The sequence below is a fragment of the Nerophis ophidion genome, linkage group LG03, assembly GCF_033978795.1.
Source record: "Nerophis ophidion isolate RoL-2023_Sa linkage group LG03, RoL_Noph_v1.0, whole genome shotgun sequence".
Classification (NCBI taxonomy): domain Eukaryota; kingdom Metazoa; phylum Chordata; class Actinopteri; order Syngnathiformes; family Syngnathidae; genus Nerophis; species Nerophis ophidion.
Window position 1 is genome coordinate 15,268,575 of NC_084613.1, and position 17,948 is coordinate 15,286,522.

Here is a 17,948-nt window from a genome sequence, read left to right on the forward strand (position 1 = left end):
ATACAAATACTACAGTAATATTGGCCACTAGATTACACCAGTGGTTCTCAACCTTTTTTCAGTGATGTACCCCCTCTGAACAATTTTTAATTCAAGTACCCCCTAATCAGAGCAAAGCGTTTTTGGTTGGAAAAAAGAGATAAAGAAGTAAAATACAGCACTATGTCAGCAGTTTCTGATTTATTAAATTGTATAACAGTGCAAAATATTGCTCATTTGTAGTGGTCTTTTTTTAACTATTTGGAAAAAAAGATATAAAAATAACTAAAAAACTTGTTGAAAAATAAACAAGTGATTCAATTATAAGTAAAGATTTCTAGACATAGAAGTAATCATCAACTTAAAGTGCCCTCTTTGAGGATTGTAATACAGCTCCATCTGGATTCATGAACTTAATTCGAAACATCCATCCATCCATTTCCTACCGCTTATTCCCTTTGGGTATGGGTGTCAAACTCTGGCCCGCGGACCAAATTTGGCCCGCCGTGTAATTTCACTTGGCCCTTGAGGCAATATCAAATTAACATTAGAGCTGGCCCGCCGCTGTAACACCGCATTCACCGCTAACACTCTTATTTGCCAACCCTCTCAATTTTCCCGGGAGACTCCCGAAGTTCAGTGCCCCTCCCGAATTTCATCCCGGATAACAATATTTGGAGTGGGCTTTAAAGGGGAACATTATCACAATTTCAAAAGGGTTAAAAACAATAAAAATCAGTTCCCAGTGGCTTGTTTTATTTTTCGAAGTTTTTTTCCAAAATTTTACACCTCCCGTAATATCCCTAAAAAAAAAAGCTTTAAAGTTCTTGATTTTCGCTCTTTGCGATGTGACTGTCCATTTCCCTGTGACGTCATACAGTGCTGTCAATACAAACAACATGGCGGTTACCACAGCAAGATATAGCGACATTAGCTCGGATTCAGACTCGGATTTCAGCAGCTTAAGCGATTCAACAGATTACGCATGTATTGAAACAGATGGTCGGAGTATGGAGGCAGATACCGAAAACGAAATTGAAGAAGAAGTTGAAGATTTTGAGCGAATAGCTATTGACGCTATTCGGCCATAGCATAGATGTACCTAATGAAGTGGCCCATAGCATGGCTGCCTTATTAGCATCGCCGGTAAAATGTGCGGACCAAACGATCAGGACTTTCGCGTCTTATGACACTGGAGCAACTTAAATCCGTTGATTGGTAAGTGTTTGTTTTGCATTAAATGTGGGTATCTAGTTTCAAATGTGCATACAGCTAGCGTAAATAGCATGTTAGCATCGATTAGCGTAGCATGTTAGCATCGATTAGCTGGCAGTCATGCCGTGACCAAATATGTCTGATTAGCACATAAGTCAACAACATCAACAAAACTCACCTTTGTGATTTCGTTGACTTAATCGTTGCAAATGCATCTGCAGGTTATCCGTACATCTCTGTGCCACGTCTGTTTTAGCATCGCAGGTAAAATGTGCAGACACTCTGGCAAATACAATGGGGGTCTGGCGGCAGATTTCTTGCCAGTGGTGCAACTTGAATCCCTCCCTGTTAGTGTTGTTACACCCTCCGCCAACACACCGACGAGGCATGATGTCTCCAAGGTTCCAAAAAATAGTCGAAAAAACGGAAAATAACAGAGCTGAGACCCAATGTTTACAATGGGTTGAAAATGAAAATTATTACCTCGGCGACGTCACATTCTGACGTCCCCCCTCTCCAGAGCGATAAACAGAAAGGCGTTTAATTCGCCAAACTTCACCCATTTAGAGTTCGGAAATCGGTTAGAAAAATACATGGTCTTTTTTCTGCAACATCAAGGTATATATTGACGCTTGCATAGGTTTGGTGATAATGTTCCCCTTTAAAGACACTGCCTTTGGCGTTCTCTACAACCTGTCTCCACGTCCACTTTTCCTCTATACAAACTGCGTGCCGGCCCAGTCACATAATATATGCGGCTCATACACACACACAAGTGAATGCAAGGCATACTAGGTCAACAGCCATACAGGTCACACTGAGGGTGGCCGTATAAATAAATTTAACACTGTTACAAATATGCGCCACACTGTGAACCCGCACCAAACAAGAATGACACATTTCGGGAGAACATCCGCACCGTAACACAACATAAACACAACAGAACAAATACCCAGAACGCCTTGCAGCACTAACTCTTCCGGGACGCTACAATACACACCCCGCGCTATCACCAAACCCCGTCCACCTCAACCCCACTGCCGAAAAGAGGCATTCAATTTTTATTGAAATTTTATTTGATATGCCATTGATACTTTTTAATTATTATTATTTGAAACTCGATTTTGCATGTCACTATAAAGTTATATAAACCTTGCTTGTTCAATATTTAATGCAAAACTTGTTTGGGTCCCTATTAAAAGGTTAATTTGTTCAACCTCGGCTTTGTTCAGTTTTAAATGTGTTTGAGTTTGACACCCCTGCCTTTGGGGGTCGCGGGGGGCGCTGGTGCCTATCTCAGCTACAATCGGGCATTTCTTCATAAAAAAAGAAATCTTTAACGTCAATATTTATGGAACATGTCCACAAAAAAATCTAGCTGTCAACACTGAATATTGCATTGTTGCATTTCTTTTCACAGTTTATGAACATACATTCATATTTTGTTTAAGTAATATTCAATAAATGTATTTATAAAGGACTTTTGAATTGTTGCTATTTTTAGAATATTTAAAAAAAAAATCTCACGTATCCCTTGGCATACCTTCAAGTACCCCCAGGGGTATGCGTACCCCCATTTGAGAACCACTGGATTAGACCATGGTTCCTAAAGTCAGTACACTTCAAGGTTTGTACTGGGATCCGGGATTCGGTACTTATTTGCACAGACCTAATCCCGCCGGTCAATATAAAATCCAACGGTGACATGCTACGGTACGTGAGCCAGCCGAACAACCGTATTTTCCGCACTATAAGGCGCACCGGATTATAAGGCGCACCTTCAATGAATTGCCTATTTTAATAGTTTGTTCATATATAAGGCGCACCGCATTATAAGGCACATAGAATAGGTGCTACAGTAGAGGCTGGGGTTACGTTATGCATCCTTTAGATCAGGGGTCACCAACGCGGTGCCCGCGGGCACCAGGTAGCCCATAAGGACGAGATGAGTCGCCCGCTGGCCTGTTCTAAAAATAGCTCAAATAGCAGCACTTACCAGTGAGCTGCCTCTATGTTTTTAATTTTATTTATTTACTAGCAAGTTGGTCCCGCTCCGCTCGACATTTTTAATTCTAAGAGACACAAAACTCAAATACATTTTGAAAATCCAAGAAAATATTTTAAAGACTATGTTTTCACTTATTTAAATAAATTCCTTTATTTTTTTACTTTGCTTCTTATAACTTTCAGAAAGACAATTTTAGAGAAAAAATACAACCTTAAAAATGGTTTTAGGATTTTTAAACACATATACCTTTTTACCTTTTAAATTCCTTCCTTTTCTTTCATGAATTTAAATCAATGTTCAAGTATTTTTTTTTTCATTGTATAGAATAATAAATATATTTTAATTTAATTCTTAATTTTAGCTTCCGTTTTTTCGACAAAGAATATTTGTGAAATATTTCTTCAAACTTATGAATATAATTGAAAAAAATATTCTGGCAAATCTAGAAAATCTGTAGAATCAAATTTAAATCTTATTTCAAAGTCTTTTGAATTTCTTTTATAATTTTTGTTCTGGAAAATCTAGAAGAAATAATGATTTGTTTTTGTTCGAAATATTGCTTGGTCCAATTTGTTATATATTCTAAAAAAGTGCAGATTGGATTTTAACCTATTTAAAACATGTCATCAAAATTCTAAAATTAATCTTAATCAGAAAAATTTACTAATGATGTTCCATAAATTGTTTATTTAATTTTTTCAAAAAGATTCGAATTAGCTAGTTTTTCTCTTAATTTTTTTGGGTTGAATTTTGAATTTTAAAGAGTCGAAATTGAAGATAAACTATGTTTCAAAAATGTTTTGTTTTTTTTGTGTTCTCTCCTCTTTTAAACCGTTCAATTTAAGTGTTTTTTTAAAATCATTTATTCTCTACAAAAAACCTTCCGTAAAAGGAAAAAAAATGTATGACGGACAGAAATACCCATTTTTTACATGTGTAGATTTATTTATTAAAGGTAAATTGAGCAAATTGGTTATTTATGGCAATTTTTTTAAGTGTGTATCAAACTGGTAGCCCTTCGCATTTATCAGTACCCAAGAAGTAGCTCTTGGTTTCAAAAAGGTTGGTGACCCCTGCTTTAGATGGAGCTGCGCTAAAGGGAATGTCAACAAAACAGTCAGATAGGTCGTCAAACTCTATTAATAGATTACAAATCAGCGTTCTGACACCTCCGTTCACTCCCAAAATGAATAAACAGCTGTTTTATTATTTTCCCCGATTCAATAAACACGTAAAAAACAGTCTGATACTGTTACTGTAAATCAAAAGTTAGTGCAATCACAATATAGTAACACTAGAAATAGTGCAAAGCTATAATATATCAATAACTCAACGTTGCTCAAACGATAATGTCACACAAAACAACACACAAAATAAACATATAAAGCTCACTTTATTAAAGGCCTACTGAAATGAGATGTTCTTATTCAAACGGGGATAGCAGGTCCATTCTATGTGTCATACTTGATCATTTTGCGATATTGTCATATTTTTGCTGAAAGGATTTAGTAGAGAACATCCACGATAAAGTTCGCAGCTTTTGGTCGCTAATAAAAAAGCATTGCCTGTACCGGAAGTAGCAGACGATGTGCACGTGACGTCACGGGTTGTGGAGCTCCTCACATCCGCACATTGTTTACAATCATGGCCACCAGCAGCTAGAGCGATTCGGACCGTGAAAGCGACGATTTCCCCATTAATTAGAGCGAGGATGAAAAATTTGTGGATGAGAGTAGTGAGAGTGAAGGACTAGAAGAAGAAGAAAAAAAAGAGCGCAGTGGGAGCAATTCAGATGTTATTAGACACATTTACTAGGATAATTCTGGAAAATCCCTTATCTGCTTATTGTGTTACTAGTGTTTTAGTGAGATTGTATAGTCATACCTGAAAGTCGAAGGGGTGTGGTGACCGCCAGTGTCTCTGAGGGAAGCCATGAAGGAGCCAAGAAAGTCGCAGCTGCCTCTTTGACAGCCGCAGGAGGACGCAAGCTCCGCTCATGTCTCCGGTAAGAGCCTACTTATTACCACAATTTTCTCACCAAAACCTGCTCGTTGACATGCGGTCGGGAAACATTTTCGCTCGACTGCTCTGTTCCATATTAAAGCTTCACAACAAACAAAGAAACACCGGCTGTGTTCGTGTTGCTACAGCCGGCTGCAATCCACCGCTTTCCACCAACATCTTTCTTCTTTGACGTCTCCATTATTAATTGAACAAATTGCAAAAGATTGAGCAACACAGATGTCCAGAATACTGTGTAATTATGCGATAAAAACAGGATACTTTAAGCCGTGAGTGTTGCTGGGAGAACATGCACCACCGGTAGCATACATGTCATCATACGCGTTGTCATTCTGCGACGTTTTCAACAGGATACCTCGTGGGAAATTTAAAATTGCAATTTAGTAAACTAATTGTGTTGCAATGTTAATATTTCATCATTGATATATAAACTATCAGACTGCGTGGTCGGTAGTAGTGGGTTTCAGTAGGCCTTTAAGTTATTCCTCATCCAAAAATCCCTCAAATTCTTCTTCTTCAGTGTTTGAATCAAACAGTTGGGCAAATACGGTATCCAACATACCCGGCTCCGTCTCGTCGAAGTTGTCATTAAAAGAGTCAGTGTCGCTGCTGTTAAAAGCCTACTGAAACCCACTACTACTGACTACGCCATAGGTGTCAAACTCTGGCCCGGGGGCCAAATTTGGCCCGCCGTGTAATTTAATTTGGCCCTTGAGGCAATATCAAAATAACATTAGAACTGGCCCACCGGTGTTATACAGCGGTGCCGCTGTATAACACCGCATTCACCGATTTCCCGGGAGACTCTCGAATTTCAGTGCCCCTCACGAAAATCTCCCGGTGCAACCATTCTCCCGAATTCCACCCGGACAACAATATTGGGGGTGTGCCTTAAAGGCACTGCCTTTAGCGTCCCCTACAACCTGCCAAGTCTGTTTTTCCTCCTCACAAACAGCGTGCCAGCCCAGTCACGTAATAAATATATGTGGCTTCTACACACATGTAAGTAAATGCAAGGCATACTTGATCAACAGCATACAGGTCACACTGAGGGTGGCCATATAAACAACTTTAATACTGTTACAAATATGCGCCACACTGTGAACCCACACCAAACAAGAATGACCAACACATTTCGGGGGAACATCTGCACCGTAACACAACATAAACACAACAGAACAAATACCCAGAACCCCTTGCAGCACTAACTCTTCCGGACCGCTACAATATACACCCCCTTCCCGCTACCAACAAACCCCACCCCCCAACCCCGCCCACCTGAGCCCCGACATTAACTGAGCAGTAAAAAGGCCTGAATGGTTGATTTATTCATTGTTATTTTATTTTCAAATGTATTAGCCTCTGGAAAACGTTAATGTTAATATTTACCTCAGAAGGCTGCAAATACAAAAGAGGCATTCACTTTTTATTTAAATTTGATTTGATATGCCATTGATATTTTATTATTATTATTATTACTATTGTTATTATTTGAAACTCAATTTTGCATGTCACTATAAAGTTATATAAGCCTTGCGTGTTCAATATTCAATGAAAAATTTGTTTGGGTCCCTATTAAAAGGTTGATTAGTTCAACCTCAGTCCGGCATACTTGGTCAACAGTCATACAGGTTACACTGAGAGTTGTGATATAAACAACTTTAACACTCTTACTAATATGCACCACACTGTGAACCTACACCAAACAAGAATGACAAACACATTTCAATCAATCAATCAATGTATACTTATACAGCCCTAAATCACTAGTGTCTCAAAAGGGCTGCACAAACCACAACACAAACCACTACGACATCCTCGGTAGGCCCACATAAGGGCAAGGAAAACTCACACCCAGTGGGACGTCGGTGACAATGATGACTATGAGTACTTTGGAGAGGACAAAAGCAATGGATGTCGAGCAGGTCTAACATGATGCTGTGAAAGTTCAATCCATAGTGGATCCAACACAGCCGCGAGAGTCCAGTCCAAAGCGGATCCAACGTATTACCGTTGCAAAACATTTCTGTTTTCATCACATTATCACACAGTATTGTGGACATCTGTGTTGCTGAATCTTTTGCAATTTGTTCAATGAATAATGGAGACATCAAAGAAGAAAGCTGTAGGTTTGAAGCGGTGTATTGCAGCCGCCTTTTGCAACACAAAAACAGCGGGTTTTTCATTCTTTACATTCCTGAAAGATGAAGGTGAAGCTTTACTATGAAACTGAGCGGTCAAGCGAACACGGTTGGATTGGACCACACACACAAAGTACAGTGTATTATGCAGCGATCATTTCGAAAGATCGTGTTTCAAAGAGGGTCCCTTGCGAAGGGCAGAGATGGGCATCGTCAACTGGTGCTGAAGAAAGGTGCGGGGCCGACCTTCAGGTTGTACAGGTACGACCATATAATCTCACTAAAACACTAGTAACACAATAAGCAGATAAGGGATTTTCCGGAATTATCCTAGTAAATTTGTCTAATATCTGAATCGCTCCCACTGTATAGTCTTTTTTTTTCTTTTTTCTAGTCCTTCATTCTCATTTTACTCATCGACGAATCTTTCATCCTCGCTCAAATTAATGGGGAAATCGTCGCTTTCACGGTCCGAATCGCTCTCGCTGCTGGTGGCCATGATTGTAAAAAATGTTCAGATGTGAGGAGCTCCACAAGCCGTGACGTCACGCGCATATCGTCTGCTACTTCCGGTACAGGCAAGGCTTTTTTATCAGCACCAAAACTTGCGAACTTTATCGTCGATGTTCTCTACTAAATCCTTTCAGCAAAAATATGGCAACATCGCGAAATGATCAAGTATGACACATAGAATGGACCTGCTATCTCCGTTTAAATAAGAACATCTCATTTCAGTAGGCCTTTAATGTTAAATTCTCTCGCTGCTGCTCTATTCCCTTGTTCTACTGTGTGACTAATTGCTTTGAGTTTAAACTCTGCGTCGTAAGCGTATATCTTAATAGGAGCAGTTTTGGGGTCTTTACACACAGAAACGGTATGCCACCTGCAATCATGTATCCCAGCATGCACCACGCTCTTCTTCTTCTATGGGGGAAAATAAGGTTGGCAGCTTTAGAAGAAGAAGTGCTCTTCTTCTTGTACGGGGGAAAATGATTTTGGCGGCTGCTTACCGTAGTTGCGAGACCTCCATCCATCCATCCATCCATTTCTACCGCTTATTGTGGCTCAATATTGGTCCATATATAAGGCGCACCGGATTATAAGACGCACTGTCAGCTTTTGAGAAAATTTGACGTTTTTAGGTGCGCCTTATAACACGAAAAATACGGTACCTCTTGGTAATGCTGCAATTTTCAATCCCAACAAAGAAATTGACTCAGAAAATGCGCTAGTTTAATGCGACTATACATTATATTTGTTATTGTAATGCTACTGATTAGCGATTTAACATGGCAATTTCAACACCTCTACGTCTGTTCATTAAAGATACAAATAAGATGCACGTTACAATCAGCCAGTGTGTAATTAGAACAAAACCCAAAACCAGTGAAGTTGGCACGTGGTGTAAATGGTAAATAAAAACAGAATACACTGATTTACACATTTTTTCAACCTATATTCAATTGAATAGACTGCAAAAACAAGATACTTAACGTTCGAACTGGTAAACTTAGTTTTTTTTGCAAATAATAGCTCATTTGGAATTTGATGTCAACAAGCGGCAAGAAAGACTGGGGAAGTTGAGAAATACTCATCAAACACTTATTTGGAACATCCCACAGGTGAACAGTCTAATTGGGAACAGATGGGTGCCGAGATTGGGTATAAATGCAGCTTCCATGAAATGCTCACAAACAAGATACTTAACGTTCGAACCGGTAATCTTGTTTTTTTGCAAATAATAGCTCATTAGGAATTTGATGTCAACAACAGGTTTCAAAAAAGCTGGCACAAGTGGGCAAAAAAGACTGGGAAAGTTGAGAAATGCTCATCAAACACTTATTTAGAACATCCCACAGGTGAACAGGCTAATTGGGAACTGGTGGGTGCCATGATTGGTTATAAAAGCAGCTTCCATGAAATGCTCACAAACAAGAATGGGGGCGGGGGTTACCACTTTGTAAACAAATATGTGAGAAAATTGTCCAACAGTTTAAGAACAACATTTCTCAATGAGCTATTGCAAGGAGTTTAGGGATTTCACCATCTACGGTCCGTAAAATCATGAAAAGGTTCAGAGAATCTGGGGAAATCACTGCACGTAAGTGGCAATGCTCATGACCTTGAATCCCTCAGGCGCTACTGCTTCAAAAAGCGACATCAGTGTGTAAAGGACATCCCCACATGGGATCAGGAACTCTTCAGAAAACCACTTTCAGTAACTACAGTTGGTTGCTACATCAGTAAGTGCAAGTTAAAACTATACTATGAAAAGCAAACGCTATTTATCAACAACACCCAGAAACGCAGCCTGGCTTCGCTGGGCTCGAGCTCATCTAAGATGGACTGATGCAGAGTGGAAAGGTGGTCTGTGTCACACCTATGGATCTTGTTTTGTCTTGTTATGTTTTCGATTTTGGACAATCAGTCACGTTTTGCACTTCCTGGTTTTGTTTGTTTCCATGCCAACCTCATTAGTTTTATCCTAGTCACGCCCCTGCCCTCAGTCCCGCACCTGTTCCTAATTATCACAGCCACTACTTAAATCATTTTCTTTCTGTCCATCAGTCTGGGATTTTTGCATTCTGCTTCATGACACATTTCTATCACAAACTTCCACGCCTTGCCACGCTGCTAAAACGTTTGGACCATGCCACGTAAGATCCATGTATTCTTTCGCCTAAGTGCTGTTTTTTTTGGTTTATTGTTAGCATCTTTTGTTCATTTATAGATAGTCATGCCATTGTGCTGTTTTTGTTAACGTTTTAGCATATATTATTATCCGCCATCGAGCGTGCTTTTTGTTTTGCCTTTTGTATTTAAATAACGAATAAAAATATACTTCATGCCTGATTCGTCCCACATCATCTTTGCATCGAGGAAGCACAAACACCCACAGCCCAAGCCTGACAGTCTGTGGTCTGACGAGTCCACATTTCAAATTGTTTTTGGAAACTGTGGATGTCGTGTGCTCCGGAACAAAGAGGAAAATAACCATCAAGATTGTTATAGGTACAAAGATCAAAAGCCAGCATCTGTGATGGTATGGGGGTGTATTAGTGCCCAAGGCATGGGTAATTTACACATCTGTGAAGGCACCATTAGTGCTGAAAGGTAAAGACAGGTGTTGGAGAAACATATGTTGCCATCAAATCAAGGTTGTCATGGACAATGATACAATGATTGTGTATTTTAAGTTGTGGGCCCTTCAGGTGATTTGGATTTTATGATTTTTTTAAATTACCGTATGTACTTTAGAGTGCACTGGTATGTAAGACGTACCCACTAAATTTTAAAGTTTTTTTTTTTTCCTTCCATATATTTACATGAGATTATATGAGTTATTTACACATGAATATTTATTTACATTCCTGAATTGTTTCCAAATGGTGTCTTCAACACGGCAGTAAAACGGCGGATTAAACAAAACAGAAGTCATCGTCATGGACCCACTAATTGCGGAAGCTAACTCTCCAATCAGCCAAACGGACTCGATAACTACACACTAGTGACGTTTTGGTTAATTTCCTCTGGAATTTGTGAAACTGAAACAATACAAAAAGAATGCCATTGTAAGTTAATAACACTAATATAAACACTCATAAACGTGTTAGCATAATAGCTAATGCTAATGACGCTAGATTGATTACATAACAATAGCACATACTAAAATGCATGAAAACACTCCTACAGACGTCACACATAAATGATAAATGGGTTGTACTTGTATAGCGCTTTTCTACCTTCAAGGTACTCAAAGCGCTTTGACACTACTTCCACATTTACCCATTCACACACACATTCACACACTGATGGAGGGAGCTGCCATGCAAGGCGCCAACCAGCACCCATCAGGAGCAAGGGTGAAGTGTCTTGCTCAGGACACAACGGACGTGACGAGGTTGGTACTAGGTGGGATTTGAACCAGGGACCCTCGGGTTGCGCACGGCCACTCTCCCACTGCGCCACGCCGTCCATGGGACGGTTTAGTAAGTAAGAATTGTTTTAGTTATATTGTAAAAATTCCAAACGTTGCTTGGAGCGATGAATGAAGAATCCTTGAGTAAAAACGCTATGGACGGCTAAAAGACTGAACTTCTACTTCTTCTACTATGGTTCAAAGCCCTCCTATCATTTAATTAGCAACGTCACACACTGATTGATCAATCAGTTCTGCTTCTTGATTGGATTATTGATCGGCTGTGTCTAACTTTGCCTTGTCTGAACGCCAGCTGGACAACGTGGACGAGCAGGCGGCTCAGATCCGCAGAGAGCTGGACGGACGACTGCAGCTGGTGGAGAAGATCGCCAGGGTGAGAATCAACTGGTACTTCCGAGAAAGTTCTTTGTACTCCCTGCAAAAACGACGGCTGTTTGTCCTACAGGAGAGGAGATACCCCAAGTTTGTGTCCGCCGACATGGATGTCCTCTACGTGGAGGAGCTGCGGTCCTCCATCAACCTGCTGATGGCCAACCTGGAGAGTCTTCCCGTGGCCAAAGGAGGACCCGACTTCAAGCAGAAGCTCAAGCGCTCGTCCATGAACAACTACTCCTTGGAACTGGGCGACGAAGTGGACCTGCTGTCCAAGTCGGACGTGTTGCTGTCCTTCACGCTGGAGGTGAACTCATGTTTGTTTTGGCGCCATACCAGAATTTCACTGGTCCAACCTAGGAACCCAATCCGGTACTTTTTTGGCACCTTTTGAATTACGGCAGTGCTACCGGGCATCGATTCACGTAAAATCCAACGTTGACGTGTGATGGTACCCCAATTTGCGATCACTCTAGCAGCATTACTTAATATTGCAATTTTACATACCAACACTGCAATGTAAGTGAGGTGCCACTTTTCCAAAAATGTGTTAGCCTGATGCTAATATACATTGGATTTGCTATTGACATGCTACTGATTAGCATTAGTGATTTTACTTGGTGATTTTAACACCTCCAAATGTGTCGATAACAAACTACAACTAAGACGCGGCATGGCGTAGTGCAGGGGTCAGGAACATTTTTGGCTGAGATAGCCAAAAAGCCAAATATTTTTAAATATATTTCCGTAAGAGCCATATAATATTTTTTTTAACACTGAACACAACTAAACACGTGTGTTTTTAAGTAAGACCAACATTTCTAGAGTATAATAGGTCTCTTATTTTTTGTAATAACATTGTTATTCTGAAGCTAACTGTGGAGGGGCGTGGCCTGCGGGCCTGCAGCGACAGGTGCGTAGAAGGCCCACCTGGGCCTTGTTATCTAATCACCTGTCGCTCTGTTATAAGCAGCAGCCAGGAGGAGAGACTGGGTTGGGACTGGAAATACTATTGCTGAAAACTTATTGAAAAATAAAACAATATTGTAACCCTGGAACAGGCTCTCATGTCGGTGCTTGGGGGTCTGAAGAACCCCCAGGAGGGCAAGCCCTACACTAACCAATAATAAATAAATAACTTCTTACCATTAACGCAACTTCTTGAACAGGTGCGGTAGAAAACGGATGGATGGATTAAAAATGCATGAGAATGTTTTATATTTTGAACGTTATTTTTAACACTGTGATTACAAGTGGAATTATTCATTACTTATCGTGTTAAGCAACGTCAGCTCAGATTTATCAGAGAGCCAGATGCAGTCATTAAAAGAGCCACATCTGGCTCTAGAGCCATAGGTTCCCTACCCCTGGCATAGTGGGTAGAGCGGCCGGCCAGAAACCTGAGGGTTGCAGGTTCGCTTCCCACCTATTGACATCCAAAAAATCGCTGCCGTTGTGTCCTTGGGCAGGACACTTCACCCTTTTCCCCCGGTGCCGCTCTCACAGGTAAATGAATGATAAATGAATAATAGGTGGTGGTCGGAGGGGCCGTAGGCGCAAACTGGCAGCCACGCTTCCGTCAGTCTACCCCAGGGCAGCTGTGGCTACTGATGTAGCTTACCACCACCAGGTGTGAATGAATGTTGAGTCCCACTTCTCTGTGAGCGCTTTGAGTGTTTAGAAAAGCGCGATATAAATCTAAGTTATTATTATTAAGATGCACGTTACATTCAAACAGCTGGTGTGTAATAAGTACATTACTTGCAGTATTAACACTTTTTAGGGCACAACCGAAACAACACACCAATAAACTTTATACTACTGTCATCTAACGTCTTCGACTTACAACTGCAAGTACAACTTAATGTCATACATTTAAATGATAATAAAACAAGATACAACTGGACAGCAGTTGTCATAATCAGCTAATTTTTAAATACTACAACAATGTTTTTTATACAAACAATATAAACACAAATTGGTACAGTTAAGAACCGGGTACAATATCAACTCTTATATGAACAGTACCCATCCTGAGTCGATATTGTTATCTATATAATTTACACCATTTTTTGTACTTATTTGATAACACGATGAAATAAGAAAAAGTGACGTAATGTAATTTAAAATTTTACTATTGTATTGAAACGTGTAATATGAGTGTGCAAAAGCAGAATTTATTAGCATAACATGAAGAATACAGAAAATATATTTCTGCCAAAAATCCAAACTTTGCGTAAATATCTTGACAAAAATGATATTATTATCCAAGTAAAGAAGAGCAGGCAGCAGCTCACACATTCTCATACTTTCTGTAAGAAGAAAGGATGTCAGCCATCTTCAATAATGCCTCAACTATAATCTACGTGAAGGAGCTCACATTTGTTTTTATTTAAAAGTTCACAATCATTCAGGGTTCCTCACGAGGAAACCTTACAATGTTTTAAAGCAGATGCGATTTGGGTAAAAAAATTTGTGTCAAAGCTGGAGAGCCAAAGCTGAACTGAAATGCTAAAATTTAGCACGCTGGCCAGAGATCACAAAATATGACCAACATTAGCTAAAAAAGGTAGTATGCTAACAATAGCATAGTTTCAGGTTGCATTTGTGAAATACCAACATATATGCCACTACACCTGCTTATTTAGATTAAAAAAGCTAGCATTGATAATTTTAGCATGCTAAAGTGCTAACTGACCAAAAATATAATACTCTGAAAAAATGTGTTTAAAATGCTAGCATGCTAACACTGGCATGCGTCAAGTACCAAACTATGACAGAGGTGTATACCTACATTATTTGCAAAAAAAGCTAACATTTAAGCTAGTATTTTTATTTCTATATATTGAAATGCAAATGGTGATGCTCCCCTTAGACACACGTAATAAAGGTGTTTTTTGCTGCTAATTTAAACACACTGTTGTCGCCGCATAAAACATGATGTCGCTACTGGTCCCACCTTTCCTAACAAATAATGTTCAATAACAACTTATAGCCTTGTCTAGATGTTTACTAACATATAATATCCATTAGGGATGTCCGATAATATCGGACTACCGATGTTGTCGCCCGATAAATGCTTTAAATGTAATATCGGAAATTATTGCTATCGGTTTCAAAATTATCGGTATTTGTTTCAAAAAACAAAAGGTCAGTCTTTGCTTGCCGGCCCAGTCACATAATATCTAAGGCTTTTCACACACACAAGTGAATGCCACACATACTTGGTCTACAACCATAAAGGTCACACTGAGGGTGGCTGTATAAACAATTTTAACACTGTTACAAATATGTGCCACACTGTGAACTCACACCAAATAAGAATGACAAACACATTTCGGGAGAACATCCACAACGTAAACACAACATAACAAATACCCAGAACCCATTGCAGGACTAATACTTCCCGGAAGCTACAATATTCCTACCCCCCAACCCCGCCCACCTCAACCTCCTCATGCTCCCTCAGGGAGAGCATGTCCCAAATTCCAAGCTGCTGTTTTGAGGCTTGTTAAAAAAATAATGCACTTTGTGACTTCAATAATAAATATGTTAGCATTTTTTCCCATAACTTGAGTTGATTTATTTTTGAAAACCTTTTTACATTGTTTAATGAATCCAGCGGGGCATCACAATGAAATTAGGCATAATAATGTGTTAATTCCACGACTGTATATATCGGTATCGGATGATATCGGTATTTAACAGTTCGACAATATCGGAACATCAGATATCGGCAAAAAAAAAATTATCGGACATCTCTAATATCCATGTTTTAATAACTTTTATTCCTATTGAATATCAGCCCCAAATACAGTATCTGTTATTGGACTCCTTGACTACTAATAAGCGGTATCGACCCTGAAAAAAACGCATCGGTGGATCCGTAGTTGGGATGCCTGATTTGTTGTGACAAAGTGTGAACATGTGTCCAGGTGGTGATCGTGGAGGTCGAGGGTCTGAAGTCGGTGGCTCCCAACAGGATCGTGTACTGCACCATGGAGGTGGATGGTGGGGAGAAGCTGCAGACGGACCAGGCTGAGGCCTCCAGACCACAGTCAGTGTTTTTGGAATCCTTCCCTTTCACACTGAATAATTACAACCCAGCACCAATGAAATAACATGCATTGCGGAAAACACCACCGATGTTGTGGTAGTGCTAAATGGCTTCAAAATGGCTGCCGAGTTGATTGCAAACGAACGTGGGTACATTTATAGGCACCGACCGAATTCCATCGGTACTACCGGGTATTGATTCACAATTCTATATTTCCATACATTTTGTTGCACGTGAAGTCACGACCGGTTGTAGTCTAAACACTGGCTCAATGTAAAGTAATGCTCCGCTTTTCCAAAATGTTGTAGCTTGATGCTAATTTGCATTGGGTTTGCCATAGACATGCTACTAATAGCATTAGTGATCTCACATGGCATTTAAAACACCTCAACATTTGGTAATGAGAACTACATTTAAGATGAAGGTTACAATTAAACATCTGGTATGCAATACTTACAGTATAAACACTGTGTAGGGCGCAACATAACATTTTTAGCAATGGGGCTGGGAGTCTTTGGGCACCATTCGACAATTCTTGGAGGTAACGATTCGATTGAAACTGATTCTCGATTCACAATCAATACTTTTTTAATAACGTTGGGTGTTGGGTTCTATGATGAACTACATTCCTGCATAAAACAGACACAAAGTTCTTAAAAGAAAACTGGATTCGTTGAATAAAATTCTACCCATGCACTAAATAAAGTCAAATACAAATAAGGCAACAAGAGAACTATCCAACACTTCTCTTTTTTAAAGTAAATATGTACAACAGATATAGATCATCTCCATCAAACTCAAGGCCTTTGGGACAGATCTGGCCCTCCACGTCATTTTAGACGGCCCGCAAAAGCCCGGAAATAATGTGTCAATAAAATACCTTGTATTTTCTTTCTTTACTTTATTTTCTTACTAAAGACATTAGGCTTTTTTTTGTAGTTTGACAGGGGAAAAAAATATTGTCGAAAATTGCAACAAATAATATAGAGTCTAACTTTTTGGGTCAAAATACAAATAAATACTTAAATATCTGCTTAACTTATGATTTCGAAGCAAGTTATCCATCAAATTGTACACTATAAAAATGACCAATAGATTTTACTGTAAACTTTAGGGAGTTTTTCTGACAGCATGTTACTGTTAATTGACAAAAAATGGACAAGGTTGGTTTTTTACAGTAAAATTCTGTCGACTGAGCTGTCAGTTTGTTGTTGTTTTTTTACAATTTTTTTATGGTGACACATTTAATTATGTCAAAACATGGCAGCTGGGTTGCCAAAATAGAATTAAACAGCGGTACTGTATTTTTATTTACAGTAACATGTTGTAAAAACAATAATAATAAAAAAAAACACCACATATTTTACAGTAAAAGTATGGCAACTAAGCTGCTATTTTTTTATTACTCTGTATGTCATTGTTTTTTAAAATATTTACATTCATAGGCTAATTCATTAATTATTTACTGTTACAAGCGACCCTCTAATGTAGTGGTCCCCAACCACCGGGCCGCGCGGGCCGTGGCCCGATTGGTACCGGGCCGCAGAAGAATTTTTTATTCATTTTTATTAAAAAAAAAAAATACAATAAAATTAAAAAAAATAAATTAAAAAAAGTATTTATTTTTTTTATTAAATCAACATAAAAAACACAATATACACGTACAATTAGTGCACCAACCACAAACACCTCCCTTTTTCATGACAAAAACGTCCCTTTTTCATGACAAAGAAAAAAAATAAAAAAAATAAAGATTTGTCGGAGTGGCTGGACAGGACATGTAAAAAAAATAAAAAGTAATCAATTTCGAATTTTTCTGTCGTGTAGTGTAGGTGACGAACCCCAAGATGCAGTGATGGCAGGCTTTGTCCAGGAACTAGGAGACAGGAAAATTGAAAACAGGAACCAGCAAACAGAAAATACTGGAATTAGCAAACGGCTAACAGGATCTGGCTAACAGGAAAACACAAAACAAGGAGCTAGGAGACAGCAAACTGTAAATAGGTATAGCAGGGGTCGGCAAGCTAAAATGTTGAAAGAGCCATATTGGACCAAAAATACAAAAACAAATATGTCTGGAGCCGCAAAAAAAAATAAAATCCATATTACATACACATAGTGTCATGAGATATATATTGAATCAAATGAGCTCAAATATAGCTACAAATGAGGCGTAATGATGCAATATGTACATACAGCTAGCCTAAATAGCAT

General features: G+C 39.2%; 1 protein-coding gene across 10 annotated transcripts in view; it reads left to right on the top strand.

The window, feature by feature from the left end:
* Window positions 1-17,948, top strand: part of cadps2 (Ca++-dependent secretion activator 2) — a 322,908-nt gene that overhangs the window by 92,327 nt on the left and 212,633 nt on the right. For 6 of the 10 annotated variants that reach the window (XR_009806043.1, XM_061894374.1, XM_061894375.1 and 3 more), the window contains exons 4-5: window positions 11,598-11,984; window positions 15,613-15,734. Coding sequence is in view for 9 of the 10 variants with exons in the window: in XM_061894374.1 (XP_061750358.1) it covers window positions 11,598-11,984; window positions 15,613-15,734 (509 nt within the window). In the remaining variant the exon portion in view is untranslated. The remainder of the gene's footprint in view (window positions 1-11,597; window positions 11,985-15,612; window positions 15,735-17,948) is intronic. The other 4 variants (XM_061894377.1, XM_061894381.1, XM_061894379.1 and 1 more) reach the window with 1 other exon arrangement.